The sequence below is a fragment of the Python bivittatus genome, unplaced genomic scaffold (assembly GCF_059951505.1).
Source record: "Python bivittatus isolate LINGU-HERP-01145 unplaced genomic scaffold, Pbiv_v1 ctg000090_np1212, whole genome shotgun sequence".
NCBI classification, from domain to species: Eukaryota; Metazoa; Chordata; class Lepidosauria; order Squamata; family Pythonidae; genus Python; species Python bivittatus.
The window spans coordinates 4,409,488-4,435,764 of NW_028277046.1; the positions used below are offsets into that span (position 1 = coordinate 4,409,488).

At 45.5% G+C, this 26,277-nt stretch overlaps 2 protein-coding genes across 22 annotated transcripts in view; both read left to right on the top strand.

Moving 5' to 3' along the window:
- UBE4B (ubiquitination factor E4B) overlaps positions 1 to 13,621 on the top strand; it is a 34,800-nt gene extending 21,179 nt beyond the window's left edge. For all 3 annotated transcript variants that reach the window (XM_088136804.1, XM_025163234.2, XM_007420096.4), the window contains 15 exons: positions 343 to 441; positions 875 to 988; positions 1,268 to 1,466; positions 2,298 to 2,436; positions 3,828 to 3,927; positions 4,039 to 4,166; positions 5,077 to 5,175; positions 5,561 to 5,796; positions 6,190 to 6,316; positions 6,707 to 6,851; positions 7,578 to 7,712; positions 8,285 to 8,476; positions 11,454 to 11,628; positions 11,823 to 11,969; positions 12,271 to 13,621. In XM_088136804.1, the coding sequence (XP_087992930.1) occupies positions 343 to 441; positions 875 to 988; positions 1,268 to 1,466; positions 2,298 to 2,436; positions 3,828 to 3,927; positions 4,039 to 4,166; positions 5,077 to 5,175; positions 5,561 to 5,796; positions 6,190 to 6,316; positions 6,707 to 6,851; positions 7,578 to 7,712; positions 8,285 to 8,476; positions 11,454 to 11,628; positions 11,823 to 11,969; positions 12,271 to 12,332 (2,097 nt within the window). In that variant the 3' untranslated portion in view covers positions 12,333 to 13,621. The remainder of the gene's footprint in view (positions 1 to 342; positions 442 to 874; positions 989 to 1,267; positions 1,467 to 2,297; positions 2,437 to 3,827; positions 3,928 to 4,038; positions 4,167 to 5,076; positions 5,176 to 5,560; positions 5,797 to 6,189; positions 6,317 to 6,706; positions 6,852 to 7,577; positions 7,713 to 8,284; positions 8,477 to 11,453; positions 11,629 to 11,822; positions 11,970 to 12,270) is intronic.
- Positions 13,622 to 15,463: 1,842 nt separating this feature from the next.
- Positions 15,464 to 26,277, top strand: part of KIF1B (kinesin family member 1B) — an 83,705-nt gene continuing 72,891 nt past the window's right edge. For all 19 annotated transcript variants that reach the window (XM_025163141.2, XM_025163149.2, XM_025163157.2 and 16 more), the window contains exons 1-2: positions 15,464 to 15,667; positions 21,506 to 21,680. In XM_025163141.2, the coding sequence (XP_025018909.1) occupies positions 21,575 to 21,680 (106 nt within the window). In that variant the 5' untranslated portion in view covers positions 15,464 to 15,667; positions 21,506 to 21,574. The remainder of the gene's footprint in view (positions 15,668 to 21,505; positions 21,681 to 26,277) is intronic.

The following is a 26,277-nucleotide window of genomic DNA, read 5'->3' on the forward strand; positions in this document are numbered from 1 at the left end:
CTGTAACTGGCACTTTTGGCTTGGAAAGCAGGTACTCTGAGCTGTGAACTCTCCAGCTAGAGGGAGATGTGCGTAGACGGTGTGTCTCCTCCTCCTCCTCCTCCTGAAAGGGAGCCTGTTTGAATGGGAAAGAGCATAGGGAGAAGGGTGGCAAAACTCCCCAAGTACACTGGTTTGGGCCAAGATGCTCTTCTTCTGTCTGGATTGGAAGAGAACAGGAATAGTTGAGGCCAGAGAAAAAACAAGCAAAAATGCACCCTCTTTTCAGGTTTCAGGGTTTTGTGGGGAGGCAGTGGGGAACTGCTGCTCAGGACTGATTTTTTTGCTCTTCTGCCCTTGCAGCCGAGAGTTGTCGAAAAATATTTCTCTGGACCTACCATTACCCTGGAAAACACACGGGTGGTTAGCCAGTCTTTGCAGCATTATCTGGAATCTGCCAGGGTAGGTGTGCTGAAGAGAAACTTTGGTTTTTCACCTTGTTTTGGGACAGGGCAGTCAATTGGTTGCAGAAATATATAGTCCTGAATTAAAATGGAAGAACTGTTTACCTGCCTGCCTGCCTTTGCTGTTCTATGTCTCTCTCTTTCCCTTCCTTCCTTCCTTCCTTCCTTCCTTCCTTCCTTCCTTCCTTCCTTCCTCCCTCCCTCCCTCCCTCCCTCCCTCCCTCTCTTGTGAGGCAAGGAAAGATTTTGCTGCTTTGTTTAAGGTGTGTAAATTCATACCATTATTAAAAGAGGCACCCCAGACTACGTGAAGGGAACGTAGGCCACAAGCTGCGATTCTTGGTATTTGTGACGTCTGGCAGGTTGCTTAAAGGTGTCCTAAGCCACACCATCAGTTCCTTTCTGTCTTTTTCTGCTCGGTCAATCTTTAGCAAGAGTTATTCAAGATCCTGCACAGTATTCTGCTCAACGGAGAAACTCGGGAAGCCGCTCTCAGCTACATGGCAGCGGTGGTCAACGCCAACATCAAAAAGGCACAAATGCAGGTGAGTAACTCTTCTGTTACTCCTTCCTGCCTCCCATAATTACCAGTAAGCCCACCAAACCGGCAGAGGGAAGATTGCAAGCTGGAAGCGCCCTGTATAGCTGTTTCATTACCTGGGGAAAATAGCGTGAAGGATACTTCAAAGATATGAGGCCGCTTGTCTAGTTTTCAGATAGGAAATCCCTTAGTTGGGCTTCTGATATCCACCTAAAAAGTCCTTGAGGTCAACTCTAGGCCCAAGCTCGCTTCTTACTTTGAGTTCTCTCCTTTGGGCACGCAGACAGACGATCGGCTGGTATCTACGGATGGCTTTATGCTTAACTTTCTGTGGGTGCTGCAGCAGCTGAGCACAAAAATCAAACTCGAGACGGTCGATCCTTCCTACATTTTCCACCCCCGGTGTCGGATCATGGTGCCGGCGGACGAAACGCGAGTGAAAGCCACCTTGGAGGATGTCAGCAGCTGGATGGCGGAGCTGTGTGAGTTGACGTTCTGCCTCGTGTTTGTTCAGGGACACGTACTAAAATAAATCCAGGTTTTCAGCAATGGTGTTTGGATCAAGACCTTTTCTGGAATCTGCATCCAGTTACTTCTGTACTTTGGCAAATGTTAATTTTTCTTCTGCTTAAATGTATTTTAGGTGTTCTTTTGGGTGGGCAGAGAGAGATAGAAAACCTTTAGGTGATCCTCTTCAACCCTCCCTTTTGCATTTGAGATCTCACAAAGTGTGTCTCTGTGTGAACATTTGTGACATCTGATTTAAAAGGAAAATGAAAACGGAGCGTATTGTGGTTCTCTTGCCAGTTTTTTCATTTCCACAGTGAGCTGGGTAACTTGTTTGGGTATGGCTTGTTCTTTTTATGAGAATATTTCCACGTGCGTGGTTCCCCGCCCCCATCGGAGTATATATTTAATATCTTCAATAATATTTTTGTCCTGCCCACTTCCAGAGGCTCCTGATAGCTTACAAAATAAAAATCTTGTGCTAGATAGAACAGGAAAAGTTCTGTCAAGGGCAGTCTCTGCATTTTTTTATGCCTCGGGAGAGCCCCCGTCCCCGATATGGTTTTCCTCGAGGAGGTTTATCTATACAGTTTCTATGAATTATTTGTGCCTGCAATTTTTGTCATCTGTCTTTGGATCCTGAAGGATTTGGCAGCAGATTCGGGTGACAGATGAGATCCTCTGTTTAAATCCTCTTGCAGACATGTTACTGACCTTCAGTTGAGAAAGTTTAGATATTGAGCGATCCTGACTTTCTCCCTCGTTTGGGGTTTTTCGTTTACTTTTGTTTATCCTCCTTTCCACAGCCAGAGATCAGTCTGTCTTTTCTGAGCCAAAATTCCCAACGGAATGTTTCTTCCTGACCCTCCATGCCCACCACCTCTCCATTTTACCAAGTTGCCGTCGATACATCCGTCGACTCAGAGCCATCCGGGAGCTGAACAGGTTAAAAAGCAAACTGCATTGTTAGTGGGCCTGGGTTTTGGGGGGGGGTTGGTTTACTTCCAAAGCAAGAATTTGGCAAGAAAAAGAAAGCTGAGGTGCCGAGGGCAGATACTCTAGGGAAACCTGGGTTATTTATGTAGGGAGAACAGAGGAGGAAGTGAAGGTCTGCTTTGTATGCGTAAGGGAGCTTCGTGCGATGGGTAACTGCGTGCCAGTCTTTTTGCCTCTTGGGCCCTGGGAGATTTGCATTTGCAGAGCTCTGGGCAGTGTTGATGTGTGGTGGGAACATGGTGTGCCCAGATGAACTTGGCACCTGGCGACTCCAGATGGCTGTGGGAGGCAGCGAAGGCGGTCTTTTCTCTGTGAGCTCATGCGCCGTCGGTATTCTCTGTGGGAAGCCAGGCTGGCCTTCTCAAAAAGCTGCCTCAGAGCTTGCCAATAGCTTCATTGTTCAGGGAGGTTAAAGCTGGGTTGAGTAATAGCTGGCAGAACTCGGCCAGAGCACTGCATGGACAGCATTGTCAGAGCATTAGCCTGGCAGAGGAACATGGGGGCAGGGGTAGACAGCAGAGAAGGAGTGGGACTGGGGCCAGCAACTCCGAGAAGGCAAGAGAAGAAGCCAATCGATGGGTTGGATCAGTCTATAGGGTCCCTGCTTTCTTCTGCACAGCAGACAGCTCCTTCTTCTGCAGGGCCCTGGAATTGTTCTAAAGAGGCCTTTTTTCCTTGAACATACACTTCACCCCGGCTGTATTAAAATTCTGCTGGGCGGAAACTGCTCAAATCCCTTTAAAGCACTGCCTGCCAGTCTTCGCAGACTTCATTGAGAAGTCAAAAGCTGGAGAGGGAACTCCCTAGTTTAACATCTGACCCGGCGGGCAGGGTTTTCGGAAGCTGTTTTAGCAGAATCTGCGGTGCGCCCTGTGACTGTAGCACCCCCTCCCTCTAGAATGGCCTTGCCCCCCCCCCCGGCTGGGATGGTCTTTTCCCTGTTCTCATGCAGGGAGGCTTTCGGGAGCCTTGAGGCCAAGAGGTGCACCGTAACAGTCTGCAAATGTTCGGAGAGGGAATTGTGTAAAATAAAGCCGTTAAAACAATGCTTTTGCTTTTATTATGGCGCGTGGTTTTAATGGCTTTATTTTACGCCGGCTGGTTTTGTGGGTTAAGCTGCCTAGATGAGGGGCTTAGAAATCCATGTCAACAAATAGTTGACCATCCAAAGTTGGCACAAATGCCTTTCGACTGAAACGGCACCGTTTTTTTCATCGTTCCTCGTAGGTTTTCCTGACCGTCTGGCTTGGGACGCTCTTCCTCTTTGATCATTTGAGCCCTTACCTTTTTGTCCTGATTGCTTAAATCTTCCCCCAACCCAAACGTTCTGGTTTTTACAGGACCGTGGAGGATTTGAAGAATAACGAAAGTCAGTGGAAAGATTCCCCTCTAGCTACGAGGCATCGAGAGATGCTGAAGCGGTGCAAAACCCAACTGAAGGTTTGTGGCTCCCCTGATGCGTTTGTGGGCCCGGTCTGTGGAGGGCGGTGACGACTTTTCACGGCCTGTATGTTGTGTCGCATCATTTTGCTCTCGCCATGTCCTGCCCAGAGATTGGTGCGGTGCAAAGCTTGTGCAGATGCCGGCCTGTTAGATGAGAATTTTCTCCGGAGGTGCCTGAACTTCTACAGCGTGGTGATCCAACTCTTGCTTCGGATTCTTGATCCGGCCTATCCTGAGTGAGTTGTGTGCAACAGTTTCCCCATCTCGGGCTGGGCTGCTCTAGGGCCTAAAAGCCCAGTTGACTAAATTCCTTGCTGCCAGGTGCCTCACATTTTATGGCACATCTGTGTGCGCAAATCTAAAATCTGCACTAAAATACAGAATACTTTAATAGCTAAGTATAAAATATAGACAAGGAATTTATCTTCGGTGAAAAGACAAACAGCAAGGGCAAAAGGCATGAGAGGTAATCGTAATATTTTTAGAGGGCCATCCTGAAGTAATGAATGACGCATTTGGCACACAGAGGAGGTCTTAGCCACTGAACATAGTGTAGGAAAAATATCGCATGAAACCATGGCTATGGACAGGAAGCCACTCCACAGAAGCATTCAGGACCACAGTCCCACATTCTGCGAGTGAGGGACCTTGGTATCTGTAGTTGAAATGGTTGAAGGACTGGCCCTGGGAAAGATTTAGGCCCGAGTGTATTAGATGGACCATTGGCCTCTGTGGAACTGCATCACAGATCCATAGAAAGATTTACACCCATGCTTTTTAAGTCGTGATGCGTGCAGGAAACTGGAAGACTGTCCTTGTAGCTGTTACTGGATAGAATGGAATTTATCGTGGTATCAGCTGTACTTCAGTTCTACGTACATTAAAATGGGTGGGTTGTGTTTATAAATGTGTGGCTATAACCCCCCCCAACTTTGGTTTTATCTTTAGGGGTTATTTTTCCTGTCTGCACTGTCGCTTGCTAGGTAACTCACATGTTAACACATAGCACAATATTATGTCTTTTGTTCCACCTTGTTATATCTGTGTAACTTCTCCCTAGGTGTATTATTTTGTATTAAGTGCACATGTGCAAAATTGGAGAAGACTTTTCCTGAAAGGATCTCTTTCCCCCTCTCCCATTTACAGCATAAAACTGCCTTTAAACCCAGATGTCCCGAAAGTCTTTGCAGCGATGCCTGAGTTTTACGTGGAAGATATTGCGGAATTTTTGTTTTTTATTGTACAGTAAGTAAAAACTTCTTGCGGATAGAGACCTCCTGGTGCAGCCTTTCAAAGGGGAATGACGATGGTTTGGTCCTAAAAGTGAAGCGTCTGCTATCTCCTGACTTGATCTCTCTAATCCGCCACTCCCTTAGCAGTTTGGCGAATATGGGCTGCCTGTTTCTCCATGTTGCCTCTAAAAAGGATGTATTTATTCCTCCCTCTTCCTGCCTTTGGGGGGCCCAAATAGGAGAGAATTTCAAGCCAGCCAAGAGGTCTCTCCAAGGCTTCTGGCCGGTTCCTTTGAAAAAAAAGGCTAGGATGGACTTTGGGTTAGATTCCACAGTCCTCATTTGTAAAGTCTTCCTCGGCTGTTGCTTCCTTCCATCTTCGCTCTCCCCATTTTCAGATACTCGCCTCAGGTACTCTATGAGCCTTGCACTCAGGAGCTCGTGACATTCCTCGTCGTGATGCTCTGCAACCAGGACTACATCCGGAACCCTTACTTGGTGGCCAAGCTGGTGGAGGTGATGTTCATGACGAACCCAGCCGTCCAGCCGCGGACTCAGAAGTTCTTTGAGATGATTGAGAACCATCCGCTCTCCATTAAGCTGCTTGTTCCCTCACTGATGAAGTTTTATACAGGTTGGTAACACACCTCGGCTGGATGTGAACAAAGCGTTTAGCTCGGGCAACGAAGCCGTATCGTGGCATAACAGTACGGCCTGTTCCTCTAACCCAGTGTTTCTCAACCTTGGCCACTTTAAGATATGCGGACTTCAACTCCCAGAATTCCCCAGCCGGCATGGTTGGTTGGAGAATTCTGGGAGTTGAAGTCCGCGTATCTTAAAGTTGCCAAGGTTGAGAAACACTGCTCTAACCAGTTCAGATGGATTCCTACAAGTTGCTGAACCACAAACTCCCCAGCCCCACCTTGGCTTAGTGCGTTGTGTGAACGTGGCTGCTCTCGCTTAACCTGCGTTTGGCGTTCTCTGGATGCATGGAGGCTACAACTCTTTGTCTCCCGTTTTTTCTCAGACGTTGAGCACACTGGGGCCACCAGCGAATTCTACGACAAATTTACAATCCGTTACCACATCAGCACCATCTTCAAAAGCCTGTGGCAGAATATAGCCCACCACGGCACCTTCATGGAAGAGTTTAAGTGAGTGTAGCACTGTGGAAGCTTGTTCCCAAAGTGGGCAGGCCACTGGGACTGGCCCTGCGCTCCTAGGCCAGATATCTCTCCAGGAAGCGGCAATCATTTTTAAATCGCTGCAGTAGAAAAATCAGTACAACGGTTGATCATTCCGGATTGCTGTATAGCTATGGCACGGCACCGAGGTGTTTTTTTGGTCACCCTAAGCATTTTCCCAACACCCGTCTTACAGGGTGGCTTCCTGATTCTTATTTTGCAGAAGGAAAAAATGGATGCCAGGAAAGTTCAAACTCCTGAGCAAGGATTGGAGGCCACGTTTCTCAGATTTATCTGCCTGGCATCGTCATCTCTTAGAGCCAAGAAACCCACTGAATTCTGTCCGTCTCTTTTTTTCAGCTCCGGCAAGCAGTTTGTTCGCTATATCAATATGCTGATCAATGACACGACATTCTTGCTGGATGAGAGTTTAGAGTCCCTAAAACGCATCCATGAAGTGCAGGAGGAGATGAAGAACAAGGAACAGTGGGACCTTCTGCCCAGGGTGAGTTGTGGCTTGTTTTTAGAGATCTCCCCGCCTTCAATCAGAGCAGCCCAAGAGCAAAATATAGTTGAGATTTACCCCTTTTAAAAAAAATCACCTATTAATGGTACCTGGAGAGGGAAAAACCCCTGGACAGCTTACAATGCCATCCAACTAATAGCAAGGGGTTGACAGGAAGAAAGGAAGAACCTGCATTGCCTTTTGATTAGAAAAGTCTCCAAGCAGGTTACCGAAAAACATCAAAAGCTTGGATCAGTCCTGGTCTTTCTCAGTCCCTTTCCTGAACTTGGTGCCTGTTCTCAAAAGCTTGAGACTGCAGCTCGCAGAATTTTCCAGCCAGAATGATCAAAGATGGTGACTTTTGACAGTTGCAGTTCCAAAAAGTTTGGAGGCTCCAAGGGGGAAGGAACGCTGACGTGGGACACTCAAAGTGTTGTATTGAGCCGGGCCCTACCTGGCTTCCAAGGAACTGACCAGACATCTCGTAACACTTGGGACTTGGGAGGAGAAAAGAAACGAATGACCCCCTCCCCTTTTCCCTGGTCTCCTGAACTCTTCTTCCCAAGTGCCATGAAATATTGGAGATTTGTTCTGCAAATGAAGTCATTTATACAAACTCTCGTGCTTTTGATGGACATGGGAGAGAAGAGCCAGAGAAAGTGTAGTAGGAACTGGGTTGAAGCCCGGGGGCCTTTTTCCCTCTATCGGTGGCTCTTTCCTCCCTAGGATCAGCAGCAGGGTCGGCAGTCCCAGCTGGCACAGGACGAGCGGGTCTCGCGCTCCTATCTGGCTCTGGCCACCGAAACAGTCGACATGTTTCATATCCTCACCAAACAAGTTCAGAAGCCTTTCCTCAGGCCTGTGAGTATGAGACAATCTGCTACGGCGTCATTGTGGTGGGTTTTGAGACCCAGCCCTCCTGGACTCCAAGCCCAAGCATTTTGACACTGGCAGAACTGCTGATCTGTGGCAGTTCCTGGTGAAGGAGGAGAACCTGAACTCAGGCAGAGGCTCGCCTGGTTTTGAGTGGGCCCTGGTGGGACACGGGAAACTTTGGGCCTAGGAGGAGGGGTGTGGCGATCTCAGATCCGAGAGTGGTGCTCCTTGGAGGACAAGGGCTAAACTTGATTTAACTTCATGTTCATTTGAACATTGTTAAAATGAGGCAAAGTTAATACTGACTTTCATTTTGGAATTTAATACTCAGTCCCATTCAACGTGGCAAGTTGGTCACAACGTTAGTAGATACTGGAGGCTTTCAGGCTTTGCGCAGCCCTGGGAGTCTCTGGTGGTGGCCCTCTGATCTAGAACATGGTAGGGCTCGGTGGGCAAAAATCCGTGGCCGAACAAGGAGAGGGTTTGTGTTGCTTGCTCCTGGCCTGTCGTGCTGATGTTTCTCTTCCAAATGTGCGCTCTGTGATTTCCTGTTGCAGGAGCTTGGACCACGGCTGGCTGCTATGCTGAACTTCAACCTTCAGCAGTTGTGTGGCCCTAAGTGCCGTGATCTAAAAGTAGAAAACCCCGAGAAGTATGGCTTTGAACCAAAGAAGCTTTTGGACCAACTGACGGACATTTACTTGCAGCTAGACTGTGCTCGGTTTGCGAAAGCAATAGCGGACGACCAGGTGAGTGGTGGGCCCAACTCTGTAGCTGAGAAGGAATGTGATGGGAGACCCGAAGCTCCCATCACATCCCCAATGCGACGAGATGCTTTTGGTATCCAGGCAGAACTATCGCTGCTGTCCTTGTCTGTAGCTTTAAACTTCGAGAGTGGGCAGGATTCATGAAACCCTTAGCAGAAACTCAGGAGGTTCCCATAATACAGGTAGTCCTCGTTTAATAACCGTTCACAGTTACAGTGGTGATGAAAAAGTAACTTCATGACCAATCCTTGTGTGTATGACCTTTGGAGGTCTGTAAAGCAAAGGAAAGCTGAAGGAAGATTGTAAGCATCTTGGCGGTTTCACTTGGCAATCGCTTCGCTTAACGACCGAATCGCCGGTCCCAATTTTGGTCGCCAAATACCTTTTCCAGCTGCAAGAAGGCGGGGACTCACTCCTTTGCTAAGCTGAGGGTAGCACCATCTGTTCTTCAAGGAAAAGAGTTTGAGCAGAGAGCATTGGGGAAGAATAGTTTGGAGATAGCTAAGTTGGCCCACGTGGAAAAATGATACCTGTTCCCATTTGCCGGCCTGAAGCAGTTTTCTTCTTTGAGGTTTTAGGAAAAGCAAGTTCTTAACTTTTTCTCCCAATTCCTCCCCACCACCACGTTACTCTGTCTGTAACATTACAATAGTTTTGGACTATGCATGTTCCGAATGTCTGCTTTCTGTCCTAAATGCTTTCTAACTAATCTATTGCTCCAGCTGGTCCTTCGTGACCCTTTGGGGGCCATTTGTGAATGAATACCAACCCCCCCAAGTCTCTGTTTTTTTTTTTTTTTTTACTTGACCAGGGCAAGGAAGAAATTCCTTGGGGGGGGAAATGGCCCTTTGCCATACTTAGCTTGTGATAATTGCATATCTTTTGAAGAAGGGCAGTTTGAAAGGCGGGGAAGAAATCCGACGGTAATGAGGAATCTCAAAAAACATGCTCATTTTTCACTTCCTCCTGCTGCGTGGCTTCGATTCAGGAGTCGATTCACTGTACTGCAGATAAATCTGGATCGCTTCCTGAAGCCAGCAGATGTGATGGAGCAGAGAGCAATCCCAGTGCAAGTCACTTCACCCTGATCCCTGCCAGTTCAGATGGATTTCTTCCTTCTGCCTGCCGGGACTATGAGAGTAAAGGAGCTGAAGGTCGAATCCCCTCGGTTCCCTAAGCCGTGAGCGTGGCTGGGTTGAGTGAGGTTTTGGCCGCAGCGTCCTCAAAGCTGGCCAGGGATGTGAGTTTGCCTTCCTCCTGGTGGCTCTGGTGGATTCGCTCTGGGGAGCTGGGTGCCTTACAACCGGTGTGGGCTTTCTACAGCAGTGCTGCATTAAACTGGCAAGCTCCCAGCAGGTGTTGGCTTCCTTCTCCTCTGACGCTCGCTGCAGGAGTTTGGAAAACTGACATAATGAGAAGAGAGAAGAGGGTTTTGATTGCCCGCCAGCGGTGTCCACTCTTGTCATTGCTCGTCTACAGAAGGGCATTCTGCAGGAGATAACTCGTTATAGGAAAGCTGGAGTTGCTCAGACTGGCGGTGTTTTCTGGAGGGGAGGCATTCTTTCTACCTGAATGCCTCCCGGCTGGTATTTCTATTACCAATAAACCTCCTTTAGCTGGTGCTTTGAGCGGGCAGCTGGAGAGATCTCCGCACGGCGTGCTGAACTGCTGGCAAAGCTCAAGCGTGCAATTCCCGTTGAAAATAACACGCTTCTGGCCTTTAGGTCTACCCTGGATTGTCAGAAACCGGAGTGGTTGGGTGATGGGTGAACAAGTGACCTTCGCCAGCGCATCCTCTTCGTACAGCAAATTAAACAAGAACGAATAACAATAAGTTGTATGAAATGGTTTACTTCGGTGTGGCAAGACGCCTGTGCAGAACAGTGTACTGAAGGCAGACAGTGTACAGTATGGGCAAGAGTTCAAACTTGTGGTAGAAAGCTAGACCCCAAGATGGAACCTAAGATACAGATAGGAGTTTCAAGAGGTGCACCTATTCCAGCACTGGTCTGCTCCTGAAAAAGTATCTGATAGATTACTCTTTTTTTCCGTGCTGCTGGTTCTGAGGGTTCTAAATCTTTCTCTGGGTTTCAAATCGTGTTCTAGATATTGTGAGCAACCTAGAATCACAAAATAGGAATTGGCAGGGAACACACACACACGCACACACACAGAGATACATATATGACACACTTCTCCCTGTCCAGCAGATAACAGCCATGTTTGTCACACTGATTACAGTAGCATTCCCCAGACGTGCTGGAATCGATTCTATGCTGAGAAGAGCCTAATGCAGGAAAAAAACCATGGACACCAACTTTCTTCTTCCCTCCTTTGGGGGCCTGCAGAAGTCCTAGAAATCCGCTTTGTTTTGGTAGCAATAGAGAATATATGTAGCTCAGGGTTGAACTGTGGAGTCGTCGGTGCTGAGTTTGGTTGTTTGCTTGCAAACGTTTCATCACCCAACTAGGTAACATCATCAGTAGGAGCAAGTGTGGGGTTTTCTCCCTGTTTATATACCGTAGCTTGCCCTGCCAGAGTTGGTGGGGGGGTGGTTTTCTCCTTGGTAGTTCTTTGATTAAGGTATTGTTTTCTGCTTGATTGTTTGCCTGGGGTTAATCCCTGCTTACCTGGGTGTTGGCTCCTGGAGAGGAGTTGTTCTGGTCTTTTTGTTTCCTTCTTAGCTTTTTTTATTGTCTCTTTTGAATGGGGTGTAAATGTGGCTTATCTCTATGTGTCTGTTGACGGCTGATTTGTCTGAATGCCAAGCTTCCAGGAATTCCCTGGTGTTTTTGGATTTAGCTTGGTCTAGGAAGCCCACAGTTTCCCAGTTGAAACTATGGTTGTGTCTGTCCGTGCGTTGTGAGATGAAGGCGTTTTCATCGGTCTTCTGACTGCTCGTTGGTGTTCATTTTTTGCTGGCTTTCACAATCTTTGTTGTGCCTTCTTGCTTTCGCAGCGGTCCTACAGCAAGGAGCTGTTCGAGGAGGTGATTTCAAAGATGAGGAAAGCTGGCATCAAATCGACCATAGCAATAGAAAAATTCAAGCTGCTTGCAGAGAAAGTGGATGAAATCGTTGCCAAGAATGCCCGAGCCGAAATTGACTACAGCGATGCTCCTGATGAGTTCAGAGGTAAGTGAAATCCTTGTCAGGATGTAGCTGTTTAATTTCCAAAGAGTAAAAGAAGGTGGTTTGGTTTTTACCAGTCATTTAAATTCTGTGTAGGTGCGACATGGTGTATTTGTTGAGTCTCCCATTCCATGACAGGGAGCAGCCAGCGCTTCTACCTTTAAAACTTAATTGACAAGTTCATTCTGTTCCTTCAGATCCACTCATGGACACCCTAATGACCGACCCCGTCCGGTTGCCATCGGGAACCATCATGGATCGATCTGTCATTCTGCGGCACCTTCTCAACTCTTCCACGGATCCCTTCAATCGCCAGACACTAACGGAAAATATGCTGGAACCAGGTACCTGGGAGAGAGTTGGGTTTTCCCTTGCGGGTCCAAAAGCCAGAGCAAGGGAGTTCATACAGCAATTTGAAATCTCTAATCTTTCAGGGTTCTTGGGGTTCTCTGAGCTTGGTTCTCCTCCCGGAGACATTTCATTAACAAGCTAGGTAACATCATCAGCGCGCAGGGGAGTGGCGTTAAGGATTCCTCTTCTTCACCCAGCCGTGTCTTCTTCGTCCAGCCTTGGAGAGGGCTTCGGTATTTGGGTTGCGCGGCTTGTTCCCAAGAAACCCCATCGATCTCGCCCCTTCCTTTTCAGTGCCTGAGCTGAAAGAGCAAATCCAGACCTGGATGAGGGACAAGCAACACCCTGACCATTGAGGTGTCACCCCTGGCAGCACACGCCGAGGTCAACTGGGAAGAGCAGGACGGCGGATCGAGGCGAGGGGAATGCCACATCGCTGGAAGCTGAGGCCAAGCCGGAGCTCACACGGTGCCTGCTGCCACGAATGACACGGAACCTCGTGGACGGAGCGAAGGGGAAGGCATCACCACAAAAAGCAGCTTAACTCTTGTACATACGTTTAAGCGATAAATCGGCAGTCAATAGCATTGTGGGGGAATCAGTTCGGAGGTCGCGCTTGTTCCGAAACGAACTCCTCCGTTTCATAGTCGGGGTTCGCACGGCTGAATTCGTTTTAGCAAAAGACGCGGATCGGGGCAGCAGCGCGTGTGTGTGTGTGTGTGTACGTTTTTTTTTTTTTTTTAAATATATTGCCAGATCTCCGTTAATTTGATAGTGGTTGAAACTTTGAACATTTTGCTGCTATGGTTATCCCCAGACCCTTTCATTTCTTTCTCATCACCTCTGCCTGCACGATCCTGCCACCTCGTTTTTTTTTTTTTGGGTTCCGTAATGTGAAGAAAAACGTTCCCTGTATATGAAAAACATTCTTCTCTGACCCCAAGAGAACATAATCTTGAAAAAGCAAATGTGCCTGCGAGAAGTATTAATCGGGGGGGGGATCATATTTTTCTATTAGAAATCATTTTTTATTTGGTAGGCCACACACAAGAAGAAGAATTCACGATAGCAAATTTCATTCTTCCTCCCCCTTTGTCGGCACGTTGAAATTTTAAGTGGTTGGCATATCCCTTTAGGTTTTGGGGAGAGACTACATGCCCTTCGTTGTTATTTTTAAATTGTTTTTTCTTCAGGGCCTTGTATTATAGATTGAAGCAGCTGCCACAAAGGAATCAGAGTGGAATACGAGGGTTTCACTGACTTAAAAGATATATAGAGAGAGATTTAAAAAAATCTTTTAAAGCCAGAGACCTAGTAAGCTAAATGGTGATGATTCTCTGTCTTTTAAAAGTGCGTCTCTGAGGGTTGGGGGGGGTGGAGAGCAGATCGTTTTATTCTCGGCGCCTCCAAGTCAAAGCAGGACGGATCCATTTTTATGTTGTGTACCAGTTTTATATCCATGGCTTGGCCTTACCAAAGCAAAAAGGGTGCAGAAAAATGTAGACTCGCTTTTTTTAAAAAAAGAAACTATATAAAAAAGATGAAACATTTTTGTATGACTGCCCCCTGCTTAAAGATACTTGAACGTCCTTTTTGAAAAGGATTTGAAACCACAGTGTTTTAAAAAAAAAAAAAAAAAAATTAAGCCTGAAAAGAAAACGTTTTCTTTTCTTTCTTTTCTGCTGACAGTTTCCTCTGTTCAGTTCCTGATTCTTGAACAACAATAAATGGTGATACACATTCACAAGCATCTTTTCCCTGTGGTTCCTTTATGTATTTTGGGCGTGCTGCGCAACAGATGGGCTGTTTAATCAGCACTGGAAATACTTCGTTTTGGATTCTTAATTTTTAGATGAGAGAAGCCTATCGTGGGTTTGGTCTGCATATTCAAAGGGAAAAGCCACTGGACGCAAATAATGTTACCTACCTACGTGCAGTAAACCAAGAGCCATGGCTTGTTATAGATAAACATGGGCTAAAGTGAGTAGCACACGGTTCTAATGAGTCAGGCTCAACCTTTCGTCTCTTAGACGAAAATACGTTTCTCTGAATCGATACTACGTGCCAAAAAATAGCGTCCTTGCTCAAGATCGGCTTAGTTGCTCATGACTTGGAAAGCAGATGCTCCCTGCTAACCGATCAGCTCTTGGTGTAGGGAAGCTGGATCTATATAACGTGAGAATGCTCGCAGAAAATACCCAGGTTTGCTTGCAGGCTGCTTGCAAATACTGACAGGGTTAACGGTTGGGCCACGTGCATGATGTAATTTTGGCTTTGTCTGCAAGCCACCTTTGCTATTCAGAAACCAAGTTTGTAGCTTAGCTTGTCTGAATCCAGTCATTTGCTTGTTCAACTGTGCATATGGGGGAAGTTTTTGAAATCTTAATGGCATATAAGTAGGCATTTTAAGAATATCATCTGCTCTTAAAAAAAGAAGCGGACAGAAGAGGTATAGAAATTAAACCGTTCTAGGACAAGCGGTTGCCACAAATCAATAGTGAGAATAAAATAGAAACCAATAAAATATTTAAAGATAGTCAGCTCTAGCTTGGGGTTACAGTGCAAAGTCTCGGAAGGTGTACCAGCATCCCATTATATTTATAAAAAAGGGTTACGAGTAAGGGACCTTGCAAATAGCCTGAAGGTTTAGTTTTCGGTAAGCAATTCAAATTTGGATGAGTTATTTCCTAGCCCCAAAAATTAAAGTGATTATCCTACAGATCGTCTTCCTCTAAATTGTGAATTTACAATCTCTCAGCTGAACGATCCCAGCCCATAATAAGGCATAGTTCGTGATCATGATGGTTGCGACCAATACACGTCCTGCATTCAGACGTTCATCGCTTGTTTCGGAGGACGGCGCACTGAAAAGCGGTTGTCAGCTTTAATTAGCGTTTATTCCATTGCGCCGAATGTGTTGCGTTTCTGCTCTTCGTCACCGCCACGTTTATTGGCCACGTTTATTGGCCCGAATTAAGCCCCGACTTGCTCTCTCCCTCGGCCACCCCGACGCCTCCCAACAAAAGCGCCGATCTGAGAAAAAGCGCCGCGTCGACCCCCTTTTATACCCCGCCGGGTCTACGTGCGACAATCGAATTTGTCCTTCCGCGCGAGGGGCCGCCGAGGCATTCCTCCGCCGCCGGCTAAAGAATCCCAAAGAGAATTCCGAGAATGAAGCGGAGAGCGCATTCTTCCCTCGGACGCTAATTGGCTGGCTTCGAGGCCCCCGTCCCGCCCACGCTGCGCTTTCCCTTAATGGGATTGGTTTAGAGGCGTTCCGAGATTGGCAGCGGAGGCGGTCTTCCCCTCCTGAGGCTCTTCGTCACCGCAGGGTTTCGATGGACAAAGCGCGCCACCTATCCGCGAGGCTGCCGGTTGCTGCGCTCGGGAGGCGGGAAGCCTCCTTCCGTGTCTGATTGGAGGGCTGCCGCGAGAAAGGGGCGGGGCCTGGCGCCGGTGGGTGGGGTAAAGCGGCTCCGTCTCTTTCTCTTGTCAGTAGAGCGGCGGCGTTGCTGTCAGGCGCTTCGTCGGCTGCGCGGGGCCTTCGCTCCTTCTCGCCGTCCCGGGAGGGGAGCTCCGTGATGGGGCTGGGCGGCCTCTTCCCCGCTAGCTGCCTCGCCGCTCGTGGCCCTCCGGGAAGCCGTTAATTAAGCTGCGGCACCGGTGCCGCTCCGCCCTTCACTGCACTGAGGTAAAAACGAGCTTAAAAAAAAGGGGGGGTACGCCCGAGCGCGTCACGTGACGAGAGGAGAAGCAGCCGGTGACGGGGCGGGGCTTATCCTCCCCTCTCCCCTCCCTGCCACCTGCTCACCTGCCTTCCCCAACCTGGCGCCCTCCAGATGCATTAGGGCTGCAGCGCCCATCCTCTGGAGTTTATCGGGGATTATGGGGTTGGAGTCCCAAGGAATAGGGACGCGAGGGGAGCCCGATCTTCCCGTTCCCAGCCCCCGCCACCCCTCCACGCACAAATGATGTCGAGCTGGCACGAAGGAAGGAATTAACCATGGAGGCGATTGTGGTGTCTCCTTTTTCATCCCTCTTTTCTCACCTCTCTTTTGTCTGTTTTTCTTCCACGTCTTCAAAAGTCTTCCCTCCCCTCCCGCATCAAGAGGCATCTCTTCCAAAGTAAAAGCGGATTTGGTTTGGCTTTAAAACTGGCACCATCTCGCTGGAGGAGAGGATGGAGGGATTTCAAGGCTTTCCATACTGGCCTCTTCTGGGTGTGTGGGATATGCTCCCGTGGGATTATGGGAGTTGTAGTCCAGACCCCAACCTTGTACTCCTCTCCCGCCCTCTCCCCTGTCAGATCTCAGAGTTTCTCAGAACAGACCAGCAGTAAAAAAAAAAATTGAGTAGTTTTGCCACATCTTTCTTTCATCTTCCGCGGACACAATTCAGTACAAACATGGTGTGTTATTTCAGGGGTAGATACAACTACTGTGAAATAAAAGTGTTGTTATCGTAATAAGTTAACAATAGTCAAATTGATTTTTAAAAGCTGCCTCTTATTCTACTAGTTCTACGTGTGGGCATCGGAACTAAAGAAATATATATCTCTCAAAAATAGTTCTACTCCTAAGTAGGGTTTTCTTAGGAGCTCTCCTTAGTGTGCTGGCTTTGTTCCTAACATTTTGGTTCCAAAAGCCTCCAGTTGGCTGAAGCATTTAGAGGTTAGTGTGCGAAACTCTTAGGGATGTGCCCCTGCTAAATTGAGGATCAATTGGTGGGTGTATTACCACAGCACTCTATTCTATGTATTTAACTGTAGACAGGTACAATAAAGTTGGTGCATCTGTATTTAACAGACAAGATTGGGTGCAAGTTTGCAAGTGTTTGTGTGTTAATATGTGTGTCTGCTGCACACACACATTCATATGCTACCAGGAATTTCCTTGCACAAGCTTTTTCCACTTTGATGAGTGCAGGAGGAAGCCTGTTCTGTGAATTCTTTTTCTGTTCAAGGTCTGGTGTTTTATCCCCCAACCGGTCAGTTCCAGTTGCAGATTCCTCACGTTTTTTTTTTCCCTCCCCTTACCCACATTCCTTTTATCAGCTTCATGTCCCCCCAGAGACCTTTTCTGTAGCGAACATCTAGTTCACAACAGCTAGCGTGAGGTCTTGTGACAGCCTGGTTTTTTAAAAGGTTGGCATAGGATGTTTCCCAAGCCAGTGAAATGTGAACCCTCTTCCCCTAGCCAGTGCTTCCCGCCTCTCCCGAGTTTTAGTTATTTGTCTAGAGAGTTCCAAGTTGGGAAGTTTAAGTGATATGCTCTGACAGTGACACTCTCAAATTCAAATCTGTCAGTGAAACTGAGACTTTAAGATGAGGGAATTAACTCCTTCTCTGAATCGAGCCCTCTGCCTCCAGCAGCCTGTGCTTCTGTTTCCCTGGTGAGAGAAGCCTTAAAAGAATCTGTTCTGGATTGGGCCCTGCCCTCACCCTTGTCGTAATCTCTCAGGCACCGATTATTCACAGCTTGCATCTTTTCTCCTACAGCAATAGTACTGCGGCCTAAACTCCATCTCATCTCAGAAGCAGGGTGGGGTTTGAGGCTGAATTTCCCTCTGCTCCAAGTTTACCGATATAACTTGAACCTGGCTCCTCACGGCGGTGATTTGTCGGGGGACTGCAGCAAACTCTGTGTCTTTTGTCCCCCTGCCCTTGCTTTTTGTTTAAGGCTACTTCACCCCTAAAGAGAGATGCTCTTCTTTTCGTTACGTTTCCTCCCTTCCTCTATACTGTATCCAGCACAGCACAATTACCGAGGCAGCCATATTGGGATTATGATCTGACGGTCTTCGTCAGAGACAGGGTAGCTGGGTGGTAAGAATGACTGATGAGTAGCTTAGTGAAAATGCTCTCCTGGAATTCATGGAGACATTTGTCACCCCTTGCTTGCATGTTCACTCTCCTGTGTGTTTTTTGTTTGCCGTGAATTTTACAGGGTGGGGTTTAGGGACTAGATTAGCTCTCTCCCTAATGTTTATGTTTGTTATTATTCTAGAAATAGATTTCTCCATTTGAATCTTAAGTCATTTGAGCTTTCGTCTGTTCCCTTTGTCTTCTTCCTTTTTTTTTGTCTCAGTCTTGCCAGGTTTCCTCCCTCATACCGTGAATTTTTCATTTATTGTGCTTCTTTTATGACTACAGTCATGGAAATAGGAATGAAAGGTATTTTAAGCTGTTGTCAGATACACTTAGGGGTCAGTTCCATTAATTTCAGTAGGAATAGAATTAGCTGGCTCTGTAACACTCTGTTTCCATAGCAGTATAAGCATTACAAAAACATGGTTTGTGATTGATGCCAAACTTAATAACATTCATGTACTTGGTATTGCTCCTTGCGTTTACGCCGAAATATTTAGCAGTCTACCTCGGTACAATTCAAGGGTACTTCCGCTGATCAGAAGCCCTCAAACTGTTCCCTCCTGAAGTCTTCTCTCCCAGTGAGCCAACTTCACAAAGGGATCTCTGCCTGCTTTTGTTGTTGTCATTGTCCTGGTGCTGTACGGTGTTGGTTGCTGTACGTCCCCCCCCAATCTTTTCTTTCTGCCGCTTTGTTACTCCCCTGCATATTCGCTGAGATGGGGCAAATTGTAAAAAGCAGATTTCCTGGATAGGCCCCACTTTTGTGGAGCTCCTGTAGGATCCCTGTCTATAACTCTGAGGTCAAATGGGAGAGTTCACTTTCTCTTCTCCATCCGCATGACAACCTGGCTCAGAGTAACCCACAATTAATCCAGAGAACTTTGGGTTATTTGGGGACGGATTCTGACCCAGAAATGTTTAGGTATTAGGGGTTCCATGATACTCTGGATCTCTGAATGTCCCAGTTAAGCATCTTATGCAAATCCAATAATTTGGATTGCTTTTGACAGGACAGTTGTAATCCGTGGCTCAGTTAATTCCACCATCATCCATGCCTTTGGGGATATTCAGACTGTTTTCTGATTATTTAAAGATGAGGGGAGGTGGAAAAAAGGGTGCCTGTTTTAATATAGTGGGAGAGAAATGTCTTGATTAAACAAAGAGTATCAGTCTGTTTGGTTTGTTTAAGGCTTAGAGGCAAAATCATTGCCTCCTCTTTTGGGGTGTATTTCTGTGATTCAGTTTCTTGTTTTTAATTCTCTCCCCTCCCCAGTTTCTTTCCCTGGGAATGGTCCTAAACTAGTGTTTTCCAACTTGGAAATCTTTATGTATATAGGGGCCACTGTATACTCCTGTATACTAGGGGTATATAGGAATTCTGTTCTTAGAATTCTTGCCGAATGTGACCTGATGCTGGTGTGTCATGTTTGAGAAAGCTGTCATAGGCTCCCCCACCCCCAATTTACTTCACCCCCTCTTTACTGTGCTGCTTTTTGTGTGCACCACCAACCCAGGGGGTGGATAGATTTCTTGCCACTTAATTTACATGAAACTTTTGGGAGGTGAAAGGAAGAGACTGTCTTTTCAACTTGGAGATATTTAGACCGCTCAGTTAAATGGAGCTGTATTCACCCCAACAGGGTGAAGCAGAAAATTCCAGCTAAACTGAAGAGCCACTTACGTCTTCATGGGCATGAAGACTCCACAAAGGACTGTGTTTTCTTTCACAACCTAGATCCTTTAGTTTGGACCAAAGTGCAGAGAACAAACCAATAAAGAAAAGTTGGTTTCGTCTCCTCCACCTGCTTTTTACCATTACACCTTCAGTGAATAGTTAATATGTTGATATTTGGTTTTGCTGTGTAGAAGGTGCAAGGTAGCCTTATTCTACTGTAGTACCAGGAATTTCAAGTTGAGAGAGCAATCTCATCAGTTGATGGCTAAAGATGGCAAAGTATATTTATCGCAATTGTGCATCTGCTGTGAAATGGTCCAGTATTGCCAAAACTGCTTTCCCTAACCTGGTACCTTCCAGCGTAATGGTTCTCAATCTTTCATATTTTAAATCAATTGATTTGACAAAGGACCTTGGTTTGGCTGTTAATGCCCTCCCCCCATCTTTTATAGGCATTTTGGTATTGTAATGATCACTTGTGCTAAGACTTACATGTTTAATTAAAGCTTCAGTGACTAACTTGGTGTCCCATCTAGGTTGTTATTGAGAACCGCTGGATTTGGGGTGCTTTGGCAGCTGCAAAAATGATACATGGGTCCTTGGGTGGGTTCTGTTACCTGAGAACTGCACCAGGCTTTGCGTTGCCCATAGAAAGCCGCGTGCCAAAAGTGGGTGGAGCCAGATACATTTGGGGAGGAGCTTCAGGAGTTTTAAGAGATGGAGGCCTTAAGAGGCTGCAAAGCTTAAGGCATCCATTTTGCTCCCACCCCAAATGGAAAGCCCCTTTTTCACCCCCATCTCCTCTGGAGGCTTCAGAAGGGTGTCGGCAGGCCCTCCCAAGATGCTCCCTTTTTGCCCCTCTGCGGCTAAGTGTTGAGGAATTCCTTTGAATTAGTTGGTCTCCCAAAATGTTCTGCTTTAATTGGTCTTCCGCGCCTGCAGAAGTCTGGAATCCTTGCAGGTCAAAATCTTGATTGGCTGTGGAGGCTCTCAGAAGTCAAATGTATATCTCAAAAGGATCGAAGGCGTCAGACCATATAGAAACAGAATCTGCTGTTCTGACCGATTCTCTGAGGATCCTAATTGATTCTCTAATGGCATCCTGCTTCAGGACATCAAGAGCACACATACTGAAATGCAGGTCTGCAGCAGGTTTTCTTTGTAATGTGGAAAAATTCTGAATATTTGATATTTAAGGGCTGTGAGTCTGCCTCTTACTTTTTCTGGCGTGTCCAAGCGCCTATAAGTGTTTCAGTGGTGTGTTGTTTGAGTATATTGGGATATGTTTGCCTTGAACAGAAACAACTCAGCGTTTATTTTTCATGCAAGGAGTAATGAGAGAACTTAAAAAGATACTGACCATGTCAGTTAATGCAGTGAACAAATAAAACTGGTACAGGGTACTGCATGCTATTTTAGGCCTGTATTCTGATTTTTATCTGATACCACATCAGCTGTTTTGAAACACCTTAGGGAAGACATTTTCATTTCCCCACATATACTTTGCTTTCCCTTCCAGCTAAAATGCATTTTTACTTTGGTTCTGTGCAAAGAATGTATTGGTTTAGTTTGATTTTCTGCAGCGTTATTGTCCTCTGCCGAATATAGAAACGTCCAAGCAGAAAGATTGATATGAAATCTAATGGGATTACATAGTCTTCTTGCCTTTTTTTGAAAAGATATCCCTGGAGGTGCGTTGGGTTCTTTTATACTTGCCACATATACCGATAAAATGAACAAGCAGTACAGAAAACAGCTCTTTTTAAAGCTGACTGAGTCATGAGTGATGTCAGTGATCAAGACTCCATTTTTTTTTCTGAAAATGTTTCTCTCAGCTTGATAGAAGAGCGATGTGAATACTCTCGCTGTCTTACATGCCAAGGAAATGTTAATTTTTGTTTTGCGTGGATCAGACGAGCTTGGCTATAATAAATGGCAGTTTATCTGAAAAGTATTTGAAAATCACATTTCTTTTCTTTTAAAAGGTAACTCTAGAAGAAACGGTGGAAGTCCTTGAAACCTAATTTCTGGAGTGCACACAAGAGCCCATCAAAATGTCAGGAGCTTCTGTAAAAGTGGCTGTCCGGGTCAGACCTTTTAATTCCCGAGAGACCAGCAAAGAGTCCAAATGCATAATCCAAATGCAAGGAAACTCCACCAGTAAGTCAAGCTTAATTTTCTGATAATAATAATAATAATAATAATAATAATAATAATAATAATAAAAAAAAAAGTGGCTTTCTTTCCTTTCTGGGACTCTCAGTAAATTGCTTAGTACTGTATGTAGGTAATGCCATTGACAATTATTCAAACAACAGTTTCTTTTTTTTGCAGCAATCTTGTATTTTTTTTCCCCTGTTCTTGGTGCTCTGGAAGGGTTGTATCTTACCTAGCAGCATTTTTACTGATGTATGATCATCTGGAAATGAGTCCAAAGCAACAACACGTGCTTCAGGGACTTCCTTGTCATTTGTAATGCTACATGGCCATCTTGTGCAAGTTTATTTATTTATTTATTTATTTGACTTGTCCCTGCCCATCTCCCCACAAGTTCCTCTTTGGAAGTAGCAGGATGATTTGTGCAAGTTTATTCTGGGGAAGAGGTATTCTGGGGGGAACAAGATTTGCTGGCCTGGGCATTTTTGATGCTGTTTCGTGACTTGTAAGCCATTAATGTTCAGGATGTCCTAATGTTCCTTTCTGCCATCTGCCAAGTTGAAAGCCTTCTTGTAGGTCAGAAGTAGGAAACCTGTGTCACTGTAGATGATCTTTCTTTCTTTCTTTCTTTCTTTCTTTCTTTCTTTCTTTCTTTCTTTCTTTCTTTCTTTCTTTCCTTCCTTCCTTCCTTCCTTCCTTCCTTCCTTCCTTCCTTCCTTCCATGAATGAATGAATGAATGAATGAATGAATGAATGAATGAATTATACGGCCACCCAACTCACAGCAGTGACTCACTCAACTGCTGCTGTTAACATCCGTCATCATTGACAACGCTGGCAGGAACTGTTGGGATGTAACAGTTCAGAAACATCTGGAGAGCTTAAAGGTTCCCCACCTTCATTACAGCAGCCACCCTTTGGTTCAGGAAATCTCAGGAAAGCTAGAGGAAGCGTGTTCCCAGCCAATAACTACCCTTCATGTGCTTCAAAGGTGAACAATCTGTGACTCTCCAGATGTTTCCAAATTACAACTCTCAACGTCTTTGGCCATTTAGTACACTGCAGGAAATTGTAGTTTACCGAGAGGGCTGCAGGCTCCTCTGTTGCATTCATTTAAAGACCACCAGTGAGGGACAGTTCACCATCCTTGTTAGGAGTTGGTTCTACTGTCAAACTGCTTGTAATATCAAGACGTTTCCCATCATGTTTCTTATGATTTAGTCCTGTGTCTGGTGCAGCAGAGAAAAAATCTTCGCCAACTTCAGTGTGATAGTTTTTGGAGCATTTGAAGAGCGCCGTTGTGTCCAGCCTGCATTTTCTCTCCCCTAGGCCTGTGGCTTTCTTCACAGAACTTTTTTTTAAATACAGTGGGCTCTTCTTGTTCTCTCCTACCCCTAAATGATCTGCCTGTGTCTGCTGGCCTTATATCTTTATATACCTCCTTCTTTGCTGAAGATTCTGAAGTTGGGTCTGTTGATGTCAGCATAGTCTCTTGACAGTAGACTTCAAGGAACAAAGTTTAAAAAGAAAAAGAACAAACCATGAGGATTAAGCCACACTTTTTTAGCTGAGAAAGACTTCCTTTGCATCTTTCTCTTGGACTTGCTTTTCTGGGAATGTTTTGATCTGTATCTTTTTGCTGAATGTCTCCAGACAGACAAAAGGAAACTGAAATGGCAGGTGGTCAGACTTAACTCGTTTGGATCATTAATAACTGTGGGAAAATAGCCTTAGAGATATCCTTAAGCCTTGCAGACGGGAGTCTCTGAGTATGTTGTTAAGTGGGAAATATGCCAGGAATGTACAGAAAGGAAAAAAAAGAGGTCACAAATGCAAATGGTGGAAAGGAAAATAGAGTTTGCACGGAAGTTTGAGCCATCTTCACAGGCATCATTTTATGAAAAAGTGGCAAAGCGTTACTTTTGTGATGTTCTCACTGAGAGGAATTGGTCAGAATGGCATAGAAATAGGCGCTTTAAAAAATGTTACACTAAGAACTTCTGAACTTTTAAAGTGGTTTGTATGTGAATGCTATCAGCTTCTTGGATTGCCACATCAGATCCATAAATAAGTCAGGCCAAGAATGCAGGGCAGAAGAGAATTGTAGTGAAGGCTTGTCAGATAATTAGCAAATGGAAGAGCAGAGGTAAGCTTGATTTAATCCTGCACATTTTTCTTTCAAAATGTTGCTGCTTCTGCAGATTCCTGAGGGCAGGCTTGGATGAATGGCAGTCTTTCCAGTCTCCTCAAGAGTTTGGCGTTACCAATATACCGACCATCCACTAAGACTCAGCAAAGAATCAGGATTCTTTGTACTGAGCTGTTTGAAGTCGAAATATCTAATTCAGGGAAGTTTAAAAACCCTGTGATAAAAATCTTGCTTGTGATTTGCAGAGGATTGATGGAAAACCATCATGCCCAACAAAATCCCAAGAATTGCATGAAATAGCTATTTTCTGCTGTTACCCAATGAGCAGGCAAGGACTGCTAGTCAGATGGTATGGCGCTCCTATACATTGCTGAGGACTTAAAATGGTAGCAAGCATTGATTTTGACCAGGGAAGAAAGTTGCCTCTTCTGATGAACATCCTTGGATTTAACCGATTGGGGGTTGTCATGATTTTCCTTTGTCCTGTTGGAAGGAAAGAAGTGTAAAGAACTCATCCGTAAGACATCTGGCCTTGGATTAATCCATCAGTTGAAACTTGCAGAGGACATTGAGATGCATAACTGCTGTAATCTCTCTGTGCACACGACAGTCTTCTTCTTTTTATCAGGTTTTCTTTATTCCAGTGAAGTCCTACAGTCCAGCTGAAATCACATGTTCTGACTGCATTAAGAGGCTGGTATGCTGGCAGCAAGCCTCGTCTGCTTGCGGGGCACTCAGAGCTGATTGCAGATGTTACACAGTGGAAAGTTGCTTCCGTGGGGAATTTAGAAGCGAAGAGTGTTGAGGTGGGGATTGCCTATATGAAATCTCCAGCCATAGGGTTGCAAAACTGATTCTGGAGCTGTGTATTCACAGGTTTATTCAGACCAAATGGCTTTTTTCCCCTTTAAATACACATTGCTATCTCCTGAACCATCTGAAAAACCCTGCTGTGGTGAGAAGAGCAAATAGAGTCATATCGGGGACAATTTTAAGTTTGCTTTGATGGGTATATTCTTTAACAGAGAGCTCTTCAGAGAGACTCACTGTAGTTGGTGCAAAGTCTGCAGAATAGGGCTTGACTCTAGCTTTCTCTCCTGAGTTGTGAGAAGCTGGCTGGGGAATTCTGGGGGTTGAAGTCCACACATCTTAAAGTTGCCAAGGTTGAGAAACACTGGTCTATTTGAACCAACACTTTGGTGACGTGTGCCTTCCACCAGTGCGCATAAGCTGATGGGTCTTTTTGTTCTTCAACCAATATGTGGTTTCCCCAGTTTGATTAACCTTTCCCTGTCTCTCTTCTTCTTGTCCAGTTAGGATCCAGACTTCCTTTTTATTCAGTTAACCTTTCTTAAAGGCAGAAGCCATGACTCTGTACTTGAGATTCGATGTCTGTTCCGCTCTTTTCTGGTCAATTTCTTCTATTGCTAAGAGGATGGCTTCCTCTTTGAAAAGCAATATAGAAGATTGCTCTGGAATACAGTGCTGTATCCTTTTATGACGTCATTCTGGTGATTCAGCTTCAAGCTCTTTAGTAATTGGAAAGGAATGTCGTTCAATCATATGACAGCAACTGAAACACCACAATTATGCTTCCACTCCCAAGCAATTTGGCCTTGTGCTTCAAATCATGTAGCAGAATGGCTTGCCTCAAATCTAGCAGCTGGAGGGAGGGTATATCCCCCAGAAGCCCAGCTCATTGAATTATTCAGTTAATGTTTATGTAGATTACAAAATATTTTCTGAGTTCAAGGGGCATGCTGTGAATCTCAGCTTCTTGTAATTGCTGTTGTGTTTATTGCTTCACAGGCTGATAATTAGTTGGACCTTTCATCGACTGATTATCTTTAAAAGTTCCATCCGTTTTTTTGTAGTCCTCAAAATAGCTTATGAAGCATCAGGCACAATATTATCAGCGCCGTACATCAAGCACTGCTGTCCTTTTAAAACCAAAACGACTTGAATTCAAGTTATAAATTTCATTTGCTTTTTTAAAATTAGGTTTTAAACATTTCCTCTCTGTGGAGCAGTCTCTTGTTTTATATGATCGAAACTTTCTCTGTATCTTGTCTTTGTGACTACTGAATTAACTTGAACCCATTAAAGCAATGAGATTGGAGTGTGCCAACTTGTAAGTTTCTTGCCAATAATACAGAAGTGGTTTGTCATTTTTCTCCTGGAATTTTTTGTTGATTTCCCAGTCTAACAAGCCATCTTGATTCCCTGGAATCGCCTATCCAAATACTAACCAAGTCTGACCTTGCTTAGCACTGGGGCCCAGACAAAATCAGCTCAGGATATTACTTGGTTTTTGTGTGTATGTGCGTGAGAATTGAATGGAGAAAAAATGGAAGCTCTGGCTAAAAGTTTTTACAATTTAAGGTTCTGTATCTCAAAAATCTGGAAGCTGATTGAATGCAGCCGTGCAGCCATCCCTTCGAACTTTAATTT